Source organism: Gadus chalcogrammus, chromosome 21 (genome assembly GCF_026213295.1).
Source record: "Gadus chalcogrammus isolate NIFS_2021 chromosome 21, NIFS_Gcha_1.0, whole genome shotgun sequence".
NCBI classification, from domain to species: domain Eukaryota; kingdom Metazoa; phylum Chordata; class Actinopteri; order Gadiformes; family Gadidae; genus Gadus; species Gadus chalcogrammus.
Genome location: NC_079432.1, coordinates 2,940,311 through 2,953,250, shown reverse-complemented (window position 1 = coordinate 2,953,250; position 12,940 = coordinate 2,940,311). Strand labels below are relative to the sequence as shown.

Here is a 12,940-nt window from a genome sequence, read left to right as displayed (position 1 = left end):
TGTGATACAAGTAACTCTGATTGTGATTCTGTTTCCTCCAGGACGTCGGCACGTGGCTTATGAAAGCCTGTTGGTGGTAAAAGGCAGTCATCTGCCCGCTTACCTGTCTGTCAAGCAGACTGACGCCCAATCCCATTTCTACCCCTTACCCCTTCCCCTTACCCCTTCAAAACGAGGGGGAGGGGTAAGGGGAAGGGGTAAGGGGTAGAAATGGGATTCCCATTTCTAAGGCCCATCCCCGAGTTCCTGCTGAGCAGCGCGGACCACCGAAGACCTGTTGTCCACTCGGAGGACGAGTCTCCTACGGGCAGCCAACACGCGTCCTCAAGTCTAACGGCTCATCTGAACTCTGGCTCCACTGAACCCTGGTTCCTCTGAACCCTGGCTCCACTGAACCCTGGCTCCACTGAACTCTAGTTCCTCTGAACCCTGGTTCCTCTGAACCCTGGCTCCACTGAACCCTGGCTCCACTGAACTCTGGTTCCTCTGAACCCTGGCTCCACTGAACTCTGGTTCCTCTGAACCCTGGCTCCACTGAACTCTGGTTCCTCTGAACCCTGGCTCCACTGAACCCTGGCTCCACTGAACTCTGGTTCCACTGAACTCTGGTTCCACTGAACCCTGGTTCCGTTGAACTCTGAGGAAGAGGAGACGGGGACATGAGGAGGAGGGGGATGATAACAGGTCATAAACATGGGGAGCCACAGACTCCAATATCCAGGGGTATTGGTGAGGTTCTAGTCTGGCTATTTGCCACACCAAGCTCAATCGTAGATTGCACGTTGGTCTGGGGAAGCTGCCGTCACTTTCTTCAGCACAAGAGGCGTGATCAACGGGCCTAGTTCAACTGACTCTGTACGCGATTGGCTGCTTGCCGTCGCTTCCCTGTCGTCATTGTGTTAAACCAGCCAATAGCGCGCCAAGGGGAATAGCCAGCTTGGTGATTGGCTACCGCAAAAAAACGTATCGGAATTAGAAAGAAACTTATTGCAGTTCTCCAGACCCTTGTGCAGGGCGAACTCAAATCGCACGCTGAATGGGCGGGGCTACCCAGTCGAGAAGTTCAGGGGATGATCACAGTGAATTGTGAAATCTATTTCACGTTTTGAGAATGAAACTCCTTCCCCTTTTGGCCTTGCTGTGTTGAAGGACCTCCAACTACACCGGCCAATGTGGACTCAACAACCACCATCAGTTTGATTCATGTACAGGAGCACTGCTGCAGAAACACCCTTCATCACCACAGCGCGTCCAGCCATGTGGTTCACTGGTGGTAAAAATACAACAGCATCCTGTTCTATTAACAATGCTGCTGCTCCTTCAAGCGGACGAACGAACGAACAACGATGGATATCCGAGTTGAAGGTTATTGAGAGAGAGAGAGAGAGAGAGAGAGAGAGAGAGAGAGAGAGAGAGAGAGAGAGAGAGAGAGAAAGAGAGAGCGAGAACGAGAGCGAGAATGAGAGAGAAAAAGAGAGACAGAGAGACAGAGAGAACGAGAGCGAGAGAGAGAGAGGCCTGCAGACGATTGGATACAGCGAGTGCTTTCTTGGCCACCGGTCATGGCAGACCTTGAACACTGTGTGATGGACTTGGACATCTGCTGGCAATGTCAGAGAGTACTGGGCTTGGCAGATATATTTTATTGTCCCGAGGTGCAGAGGGACATAACTGGCTGTTGTTCAGCCATTTATTTGCTCGGTGAAACACAAGCGTTTGATTAGCTTCTGTTGTCTGCTTCGTTCTCCAAACTAATAGGGGCTGTTGAGCACTTTATGAAGTTCACCGGTCGCTGGACGGACCGACCACAAGGGGAGCCATAAAACACTTTTACTGTTCACTTGTTCATATTTCTTCAACATTGCTTAGCCCTCTATGCTTCTTAAGACTTGTACTTAAGGTACAAAGTAGTGTTTAAGATTCAGGAACGTCATTAAAAGACTGCCGCATATCTTTAAGAAAACCACATCTGTAATTAATAGTTGTTTTTTTATGATTTGTTAGGCTGTTTAAACAAAAACTAAAGTAAAAAATATCTAAACATATCATCACTCATCTATAAGCTGGGACGTGAACCCATGCGCTCCCGGAGGCGTTGACCCCGCCTCCTCCTCAGCAGCCTATGAAGGAGCAGGACGGCCCGTCTTCCTCTGGGGCCGCAGAGCAGCCGCTGAACCGCCGTCGTCTGGGTCGGGATGAGACCCATTCTCCGATGAAGGATACGCCCTTAACGGAGGAAACTGTCCAACGGCCTTGTCTGATTCCAATTAGAACGCATTGATTCCTGGTCTCTCATTTAGAGTGGGGATGGAATGGGAATATTTAAACACCAGGGGACCCCAGAAAAGGATCATTTAATTTTTGGAAAAAGTTACATTTTGACCGTGGTTTTATCATACTCACGTCTCAAAGGCAGCGTCTGAAACATGAAACAGTATTTCTGGGCCATCCTTAATGGTTTACCATTTGCATCATAAGGGGACTGGTAACCAGTGGTGTCGTGGTATAAGGGGACTGGGAACCAGGGGCCTCATGGTATAAGGGCACTGTGTTTACCAGTAGCCTATTAAGAACGTCGATTGGTGCTTTCCGTGATGCAGAGGCGTGGGGAACGAACTATTCAGCTCAAAGTAGCTCTCACCACTTGATTGTTTTGCTGAAGTTCAGGCCAGACCGGCCATTTCCACAAGCTTCTTGTCAAAGTAGACTGTTTGCACGTAGTGGGCGAACTTGTTACAGAAATAGGGAGAGCACCACCGCCATCATGTGGCGAGTTGAGACGTTGCGTTTAGGATTCATATGGCAAAGATAGTCGGTCTCTCAAATATGAATATCATGCAGATTTTCCAATGAACTAAACTAGGTAGGCCTTAGATAATACTCAAATCCTCAAATCCTACTAAATAAAATTATTTTAATAATCATTTTGCATAAGAAATATCAGTGCTAAAACAAATGATACATTTAAAGACCTTGAAACATTGGCCAGTGTTAATAAGATTTGTTCAACCTACTTCAAGGTAAAACATTTACAACAGTGAATTCAAATGTGATACGGTTTAATCTCCGGCACTGCGTTTATCAACACCATCTGATTAGACAATACAAGCCAGTCAACGTGTTTCTCAGATAACTTGATTACACTGACGGGTTATCAACCTAACCTCAAAACGATCTTATCGTCAAGGAACCATTACATATCAAGGTCAAATATATAGGTTTGTATAATTAGTATACATCAAATCCATTTCACAGGATGTCGATAGTGAACTTGCATAAATAAATGAAGCCATCAATACGTTTTTAAACCCATTTTCACCTTCATGACACCAACATATTAACTTAAACACTAACATTTCTGATCACCTAAAAAAGGCTTTCGAGAATACTGTGCTTCTAGAGCGGGGAATAATTGTTGCGCAGGTTCTCGTCATCGTCATCATAATAGAGGAGGAGGCAGTGTTCAAATCAACCCTTACACACACCTCAGTTCTTTGTTTACACAGCGCTCTGACACGCAAACAATGCAGAGAATGTGCGCTATGCCGAACTGGTTCCCCATGTCGTCGTAGCCACAGCGTAGCGAGCTGCTCCACTCTGACCCACGGGTTCTAGACCTCATCGTTGTTCTCCACAAGCCGAGGGGAACGTACACCCGACCCACCGGACAGGAACGCCGTCCTCGCTCACCATCTAAAGTGCATCAAGTCGTCACAAAATGAACACCAACGAGTGAACCACTCAAACGCCCGTACGCGCACCCCGTCGCTCCTCCTGGGGTCGGTTACAACGAGCGATAACACAACGCAGTAGCACGGGACATGATCCTTCATTCAAATAGCAATTGTTCGGTTGGCAACGTGCTTCAAATTAAGTCGTACAGCATTATTAAAAACAATTCCCCTTTTTCCTCGACAAATCGAGTGACTCGATTCCCCCTTTGCCGCCCGACCAAGCGTCAGCGGGCTAGTCCGTGCCCCTAGTAGCGGTTAGCGTCGTCGTAGGACGTCACGTCGGAGTCAAAGTAGCCCTCCAGTTTCCACTGCAGCGTCTCGAAGGTAGGACGGTCCTGCTCCTCTGCCTTCCAGCAGTCCTGCATGATCGCGTACATCATCTTAGGGCAGTGGGGGGGCGCGGGCATCCTGTACCCCGTGGGCACCTTGGAGACCACCTGCAAGTTGGACATGTCTGGGAGGGGGGGGGCATCCGAAGGCAGAGGATTAGGGACCAATCCAGTGTAGGGATTGGTACTTAACTGTGTAGCAACTGCAGTAGCTGTAGCAACTGCAGTATCTGCCATCATGGCTGTAACACGGGGAATTGGTTAGCCTAGCGATTGTTGTACTTGCACTTGGTTCTATGAACGTCCTTTCTGTACCGACAGTGAAATATTGATGCACTTCTTATGACAAATGTACTTATTGTAAGTCGCTTTGGATAAAAGCGTCTGCTAAATGCCCTGAATGTAAATGTAAAAATGTAAATGGATTGTATCAACCGCATTACCGATAGTATTTGGACGATTGCAATGCAAGAGTAAAAGCAGGTAGGCAACTGGGAGTAATCAGCACGAGTAGGCTACACTTAAGAGGGGCCATATCATGTCCCCAGGTGTCAGTGTGAGAAGCCCTTACAGGCCATTTGAAAATCGACCTTTCCCTGTGCCTTAGAGACATCACAAGTGGGCGTGTCAACTTAGATGCATCATGGATAGATCAGTCTACCATCCTACCCAGTGGAATGTGGCAAATGTTGCTCATCTATCCATTATACATCTAGGTGGACACACCCCCTAGTGATGTCACTAGGGCACAGGAAAAGCCCGTTTTTCAAACGGCATGTACCAGCTAATCACACTCAGACCTGGTGGCCTGATTTCACCTCTTTAAAGTTCCCAAATGAATCAAACATCAGCCTTCCCTGCAGGCCTCCCTCCAAAGCCACTCCCCCAAAACATGCCTATCTCGCTGGCTTTAGCCACAGGCCTGCCTAGCCTTTTGGAGGAGAGCCCGGGCCAAGGCCGTGCAGGGTAGGTAGACAGGTAGGTAGGTAGACAGGTAGGCCAACCAAATCGTTGGGTTGTCAACAGAATTAACAAATATGACCATCCTTTTAAAAAACAGTCACATTTTAGTCAAGAATGCCATTCTGCTTTTATACATTTCTAGGTTAGACGTTTGGATATGAGCAAAGAAACAATAAAAAAAAAAAACCTGAATCATCAATCTATAATCATGATTGGTCGACATGCTTCCAGTATTGCCGGTACAGCTGACTAGGAGGGTCATGGGGTCTTACTCGGGTAGGGCATCTGGCCGAAGGTGATGATCTCGTGCAGCAGGATCCCAAAGGACCACACGTCGGACTTGATGGTGAACTTGCCGTTGTGGATGGCCTCCGGGGCCGTCCACTTGACCGGGAACTTGGTGCCTTCTCTGGCTACGTAGTAGTCCTCGTTCTCCACCTTGAGGAACAACATTAAAGATCCCATATCAGGCCTTTTTAGAGTTAGGGTTAGGCCCTCTATGTTAGAAATACCCCTTATAATTTTCACTGTTCATTTGCCACTGCACATTTCCTACTCTGACGTCAAAATTTTACAGAAGCACATTGTGAGCGCAAACGATCGTTTGACGTCCTTATATTGAGGGGGCGTTCTCGCTGGGCGCGAATACTCCCCCTGGCTCGGACTTCGATTTCTCTAGTTTAGCAGACGTACAACATGCATACATACATCATATAACAGTCTAAAGCAAAGGGAAAAGTCGAAAAAACATGACATCAACCCTTTAGAACAGGCCATACTTGAGAAAAAAGTAACTGTTACTTTTCTATGATCGGCCGGAAATATTGACCATCGAGGTATAAACCAAATGACCTGTAGGAGCCGCAAACTCTGCCAAAAACACGTTTTTAGGGTGGCAGGTGACCAAACCAGACCCCCGCAGTGTTCATCACAGTGTTCCTCACAGTGTTCCCGTACACACACAGAAGCTTTCTGGGCATTTGGCTCAGGAGGTAGAGTGGGTTGGTAGAGTGTCTAGGTGTCTCGACACTCTGCGTGTGAATTTGTGTTTGAATGGGTAATGTAGTCCATATTCTTACAATGAACACGCGGGCCAGTCCGAAGTCGGCCACCTTGCAGACGTTGTTCTCCCCGACCAGGACGTTGCGTGCCGCCAGGTCTCGGTGGATGTAGTTCTGCAGCTCCAGGAACGCCATCCCCGACGCCACCTGGGCCGCCACTTCGATCTGGTCTCTGATGCCCAGCTTGCTCCCGTTGTCCTCTGCGCACACACGCACACAGACACACACACACACACACACACACAGACAGACAGACACACAATGAATGAAGGACTCTCACTTAGGTCTGACTAACCGTCCCAGTGAACATGATATTGGAACGAGTAAAGCAACGGTTTGCCTGAGTGGTGAGTAACAGTAAGGCCTGGGTGGTGAGTTACAGTAAGGCCTGAGTGGTGAGTAACAGTAAGGCCTGAGTGGTGAGTTACAGTAAGGCCTGAGTGGTGAGTTACAGTAAGGCCTGAGTGGTGAGTTACAGTAAGGCCTGAGTGGTGAGTTACAGTAAGGCCTGCCGCTGACATCAATCCAACGGGCGGTCGGTGTGACGTCCGCCATCACCCTGCCCGGTCAGTTCCCCCCCCCACCCCTCCCCAGTCCCCTCACACCCTGCCCGGTCAGTGACACCCCCACCCCCCGTGACCTCACACCCTGGACCGATCTGAGACCCGGGCCTCTGACAGGACAATGCATCAGGTCATAATGTAGAGGCAGCCTCTTAGAAATGATAAACCTGGAGGCCGATCTGTTATCAGCCAGATAGCAGCTCACCATGCAATAAATATTCTAGGAGAAAAATTAAATTAGGACCGGCAAATTGACATAAAATAATCTGCATTGTGACGTCACTGAAAATACACAGGAAGGTTTACCTGAATGTTTCACAGCGGCCCTCGGCCAAACATGCACTGTGTACACGGCGCCACAAACATCAACACACACATCACCATGAAGAGCTGAGGGCTTAAGAGATTGTAGCTGTCCTCCCTCTTCCAGCCTGGCCCCAAACCAGTTTAAGTTAAGTATAGGCTCCGAGATGCCAGTAGTCTTCAAAGTCACATTATGTGACATCCTCACATGGGAGCCAAGAATCAGCGCCCTGGAATGACAAGGTGAACCTGTAGGTACCACTAGCCCTAACCCTAACCCTAAGCTCAGCTGGTTGTTTGGTAAAACAACGGCAGGGCTCCCTTACTTTGGAGGGATTCTGAAGCATGTCCATCACTTCCTTCTCAAAAGCGGAGGAATTCTGAAGCTAAAATACAATCAGTGTTTGCTTGATATTTTTTTTTTCATTTGAAGCAGGGCGCAATTATTTGAGGGACTTCTATAGCTACGCCTACTTCGAAAGAATTTAGCAGGAAGAATGCAATCAGCGCTGGCTTAATAAATGGCTTGAATAAAGCAGGGGGCTCTTACTTTGGAGGAACTCTAGCAGGCTGCCGTTGCTCATGAGCTCGGTGATGATGTAGATGGGCGCCTCGAGGGTGCACACAGCATACAGCTGGATGAGCTTCGGGTGGCGCAGCTTCTTCATGATCTGGGCCTCCCGGAGGAAGTCCTCAGAGTCCATGGTTCCTGGCAGAGCCACCAGAAGATAGGATCAGTACAGGAAGTGGAGGCGCATGCGCGGCCTCGACTGTAATCTCTCCGAAACGTCTGACATTTTTGACATCCTTTAACTCGGCAGGCGATATCAGCGCAGTCACCGTGGCCGATAGCATCTAGTTACCTCAACAGGGTTGAGGTTGGGGTCTCCTTAGCGGGTTAAGTGCTTAGCATAGCTGGGTAGTAGTAGCATATTTCAACATATGGTAATAGGGTCGCTTAGCAGGGTGGCAGTAGGTTAGCTTAGCAGGGTGCGGTAGGTTATCTTAGCAGGCCGATGGTAGGTTATCTTAGCAGGGTGACGGTAGGTTATCTTAGCAGGGTGACGGTAGGTTAGCTTAGCAGGGTGACGGTAGGTTAGCTTAGCAGGGTGACGGTAGGTTAGCTTGCTCCTAAGTGGAGTAGCTGCCTAGCTTAGCATGCTTACCCGGTTTCAGTGTCTTCACAGCTACTGGCGTGGTGTTGTTCCAGAGGCCCTCGTAGACCTCCCCGAACTGCCCGGCTCCCAGCCTCTTCAGCAGCCTCAGAGAGCTGCGGGGGATCTCCCACTGGTCCTGGTACGAGAGGCCGTGGGTCTGGGGCGCTTCCATCTGGAAGGAGGCCGGAGTTAGCTCCAGATCAGCTGGAGAACACAGCTCCAATAGTACAGAACGAACGCTCACTGGAGACAGTGGAGGTTAAATTAGGGTCACTACTATTGACACATTGAGATCGACTGGAACCCAGACAAAACACAACAGGACATGCAACGAAAGAAGAAACTAAAATCAGGCAGAAATGTGAAATCAGCAGGTTCAGATTGGTGTATTGATTTCCATCACTACAGGAAAAATAAATATGATCACATTTACCCTTTTACATGGTTCAAGAAGTTTTGCACAGAGGCCATCTTCTTGTAGAGAGTAATGTTGCACCAACTCCTTGAGGGTTTCAAACGGCCTGTTCTTCGACACGTGGTAGTGGCCGTTCTCTCCCCGACGCAGTCGGTAATGCTTCGCCTTTCCCCTGTCCAGCACTGAGACAAGGAGACAACAAACCAGTCGGTAACGCTTCACCAGTAAAAAACAAACCAGTCGGTAATGCTTAAATAGTAGACAACAAACCAGTCGGTAACGCTTCACCAGTAAAAAACAAACCAGTCGGTCACGCTTAAACAGTAGACAACAAACCAGTCGGTAACGCTTCACCAGTAAAAAAAACAAAACAGTCGGTAACGCTTAAACAGTAGACAATAAACCAGTCGGTAATGCTTCACCAGTAAACAACACACCAGTCGGTAACGCTTAAACAGTAGACAACAAAACAGTCGGTAACACTTAAACAGTAGACAATAAACCAGTCGGTAACGCTTCACCAGTAATAAAACAAACCAGTCGGTAACGCTTAAACAGTAGACAACAAACCAGTTGGTAACGCTTCACCAGTAATAAAACAAACCAGTCAGTAACGCTCACTAGTAAACAACACACCAGTCAGTAACGCTTCACTAGTAAACAACACACCAGTCGGTAACGCTCACTAGTAAACAACACACCAGTCGGTAACACTCACTAGCAAACAACACACCAGTCGGTAACACTCACTAGTAAACAACACACCAGTCGGTAACACTCACTAGTAAACAACACACCAGTCGGTAACACTCACTAGTAAACAACACACCAGTCGGTAACAATCACTAGTAAACAACACCCCAGTCGGTAACACTCGCTAGTAAACAACACACCAGTCGGTAACACTCACTAGTAAACAACACACAAGTCGGTAACACTCACTAATAAACAACACACCAGTCGGTAACACTCACTAGTAAACAACACACAAGTCGGTAACACTCACTAGTAAACAACCCACCAGTCGGTAACACTCACTAGTAAACAACACAGGGCCCCCGGGTTTATTGGTTTAATTTTACAACCTGAACATTCCATCATTCCACCGGTGGAGACAATGACATCTCTGACGGAGCGAACATTCTTCCGGAGCAGGAAGTAAAGGGCACCATTCTGGGAGTGGCCGCATGGGATTTAACTGAGCGGGTTAAACATTAGCGGAACATGAGGAACAATAAGGGTGTTGTTGAACTCCGTTAGAACTTGCGTCTAAACCCAGTCAGAGTCTGAGGTCTGAGTGATGGAAACAAGTCGAGGGCTTCGTTTTGGTCCCGAGGGTTCGAGGGGTGATCCCCCCCATTGTGCCCGGCCTAAAGGGCAAGCAATGGGGCATTAAGGGCAAGCTGTGGGGCATTAAGGGCAAGCCGTTGGGCATTAAGACGTGGGGCATTAAGGGCAAGCTGTGGGGCATTAAGGGCAAGCTGTGGGGCATTAAGGGCAAGCTGTGGGGCATTAAGGGCAAGCCGTGGGGCATTAAGGGCAAGCTGTGGGGCATTAAGGGCAAGCTGTGGGGCATTAAGGGCAAGCCGTGGGGCATTAAGGGCAAGCTGTGGGGCATTAAGGGGAATCTGTGGGGCATTAAGGGCAAGCCGTGGGGCATTGAGGGCAAGCTGTGGGGCATTAAGGAGAAGCCATGGGGCATTAAGAGCAAGCTGTGGGGCATTAAGGGCAAGCTGTGGGGCATTAAGGGGAATCTATGGGGCATTAAGGGCAAGCTGTGGGGCATTAAGGAGAAGCCATGGGGTATTAAGGGGAAGCTATTGGGCATTAAGGGCAAGCTATGGGGCATTCATCAATTCCCGGCTATGGGGCATCTTTTAATTCCCAGTTTGTAATGGAAAGCTCCCAGTTCCCTGTGGGGGGGTGGGGGGGTCTGGTAAGGGGTCCTTACCGGAGAGGGACAGCTCTCCTCTCTGACTCTCACAGTTGCGGATCAGGAAGGCTCCGTGCTTGTTGCCTCCAGCCATGAGCTGCTTCTCTGCGTCCAGTCTCTTGGTGTCCGGGAAATACCACCTGCACCCAAACCAGCGTCACCAAACCAGTCCAACCAGTCCCAGCCTGGGCTACACACACCCCTGAGCACTTTATCGTTTCAACAATTGGAAACTTAATCCCAGAAAAATCACATTGTGTTAGAATTGAACAGTCTGCATAAATGGAACAATTAGCTAGAACAGATTTTAGATGGTTCTGGTATTCAAAAGAAGACTTTATTGCACACACACACACACACACACACACACACACACACACACACACACACACACACACACACACACACACACACACACACACACACACACACACACACACACACACACACACACACACACACACACACACTCCAAAAGATGCAGAAAATCCCAGACGGTAAACATAAATGTGTGATCCATCCAAAAAAAATTGCATTGGAATGGAAGATGAAATTTCGGCTGCGGTTGTCAATATTTGTCAAAACAAGGTCCTTTTATGGTCAACAACACACAAGATGCGTGGTCTATCGTGTATGTAGCTCAATACTTTGCAGCTTTACGTGGTTTTCGTTTAGTCTGAAGGGTTTTAAGTTGTGATCGGGCTGGAAACTGTCAATCTGATCTGGCAGCACGGTATCAGATCAGCACATTGAAAACTCTGCTGGTTTCGGTGTCAAAACTAATGGAAATTTACTCACACCCCATAATAGGACAATAGCTGGGGACCTTTTGCCTCAGTCTAGGCAGAACTGGTTCCCCATAGACACTGACGTGACATGATTTCAGAGTAATGGAAATAGCCTCTCATCCCTGATGAAACAATAGCATGGTCACGGGGCGTATCTGCTTGCAACTTGTTATTAGAAGAGAACAGGAAAAACCAGAAGGAACTCTGAAACACAAGTATCAGTATGGGATACTCTGACACACAGCTGAACCCAGCATCTAAAAAGGAAGACCTTATCTTCTCTCCCCCTGTTGAGCAGACACCTGGTCCCATTAAACGGATTGGTCATCATGAACCTCGACCAGTTTATCATGAACCTTGACCGGGTTTTCCCCACCATGAGAATTATTAACGTTGAGGCATTGGCCTGCCTTCACTTCCTGCTTAAGAGCCAATCATTAAACCCCCAGAACTAATATTCGGACTCAAAACACTTCATGAAGAAAAACAACTAAAGAAAAATAAATTAAATTCAATACCATGTATGAAGCTAAACCTACTCGGCTGTAATTTGACCAAGGTCCATGAGACATCAGGGTTGTTCAAGTAAATACTTCTAATCAAGTTAACTTAATTACAAATAAACTCTGCGTTGGAAGGGTTTGAAACAGAATTACTTCAGTAAACAAAGCCCTGGCCCTAGCCCATATCCCCATCCAGATGATCCACACCTTGATACAGCATAATGTCCTGGTGCTCCTTGTTTACCTGTGACTGCACCATCCTCATCATAAGTCATATTACGGATACTCACGGCTCGGACTCGATGCTCTCCACGGGGGCCACATAGTTGGACGGGATGTAGCCCTGCTGGTTGACCGACAGCCCGGTGAGGGCCCGGGCAACCCACCAGTCGCCTGCACTTTTGTCCAGAGCTTCCAGTTTGTCTCCCGTGTTAAAGCTCAGGTCGTCCTCCGTGCGCGCGGCGTAATCAAAAAGGGCGACGTAGACGTACTTGACCGCTTCGGGTGCCAGGCCGGGGACCCTGGGCTGAGGGGCCAAAATCTCGATGTCCCCTTTACTGAGGCCCGGCCGGCTGTCCGGAGGAGCCTTCTTAAAGTAGGACAGACACGCCGAACAGCAGGAGCGGCATGCCTCCCGGAGGTCCTGGAACCGGGTCTCCATGGTGGACTGAAGCTGGTCAGATGATCCAGATGATCCTCCTGAGTGAAAAGCTCAACCAGCCGTCCTGTCCCCGGAATGTCCTCGGGCCATCTGATCGGTGGTTGTCCAGAAGAAGTTGGAGATAGCGGACTATAAATGCCCGCCGGGTCGTAAAGATGTCCCCTTCGCTCGTTGGACCCGAACCATGGAAACAACAAGAATCTGTTTGGGCAGCAGTTTGGTTTATGGCCGATGTCGAGAGTGCGGCTTAATCAGCTGCACCTTCCTCACCTGAGCAGCAGTCAGCGCCCGGCTATCGTCATTACGGTAGGAAGCCCTACTGGTGGTTTCAAGATTTGTTTTGTTATAATCAGAATCTGTTACTTTTTTTTTACATTTTATTGAACAGATACGAGTACAATTCTTCGTTCCTCAACAGTCACATAGCAACAACAATACAAGATTAGGTAAATAGATAGGCAAACATATAAATAGGTTAAAAAAATAACTAAGTAAAAATAATTAGCAGCATAGGTCACAATAATAAATAA

General features: G+C 48.3%; 1 protein-coding gene across 1 annotated transcript; it reads right to left on the bottom strand.

Annotated features, from left to right (window-relative positions):
• Window positions 1–2,242: 2,242 nt before the first annotated feature.
• Window positions 2,243–12,700, bottom strand: frk (fyn-related Src family tyrosine kinase). Its single transcript, XM_056580743.1, has 8 exons — window positions 12,040–12,700; window positions 10,477–10,598; window positions 8,544–8,707; window positions 8,120–8,282; window positions 7,504–7,662; window positions 6,106–6,287; window positions 5,299–5,464; window positions 2,243–4,188 (listed from the first exon to the last, which is right to left on the bottom strand). Exons 1-8 carry the CDS (start codon window positions 12,408–12,410, stop codon window positions 3,980–3,982), a joined length of 1,536 nt encoding a protein of 511 aa, XP_056436718.1. The 5' UTR covers window positions 12,411–12,700; the 3' UTR covers window positions 2,243–3,979.
• Window positions 12,701–12,940: the final 240 nt, after the last annotated feature.

Excerpts from the sequence above, each read along its gene's own strand:
- frk (XM_056580743.1), bottom strand. The coding sequence starts at position 12,410 with ATGGAGACCCGGTTCCAGGACCTCCGGGAGGCATGCCGCTCCTGCTGT. Across the intron at positions 10,599-12,039 it reads GAGAGCATCGAGTCCGAGCC|GTGGTATTTCCCGGACACCA; the intron begins GTGAGTATCCGT and ends GTTTGGGTGCAG. Across the intron at positions 4,189-5,298 it reads CGGCCAGATGCCCTACCCGA|ACATGTCCAACTTGCAGGTG; the intron begins GTAAGACCCCAT and ends CCCCCCTCCCAG.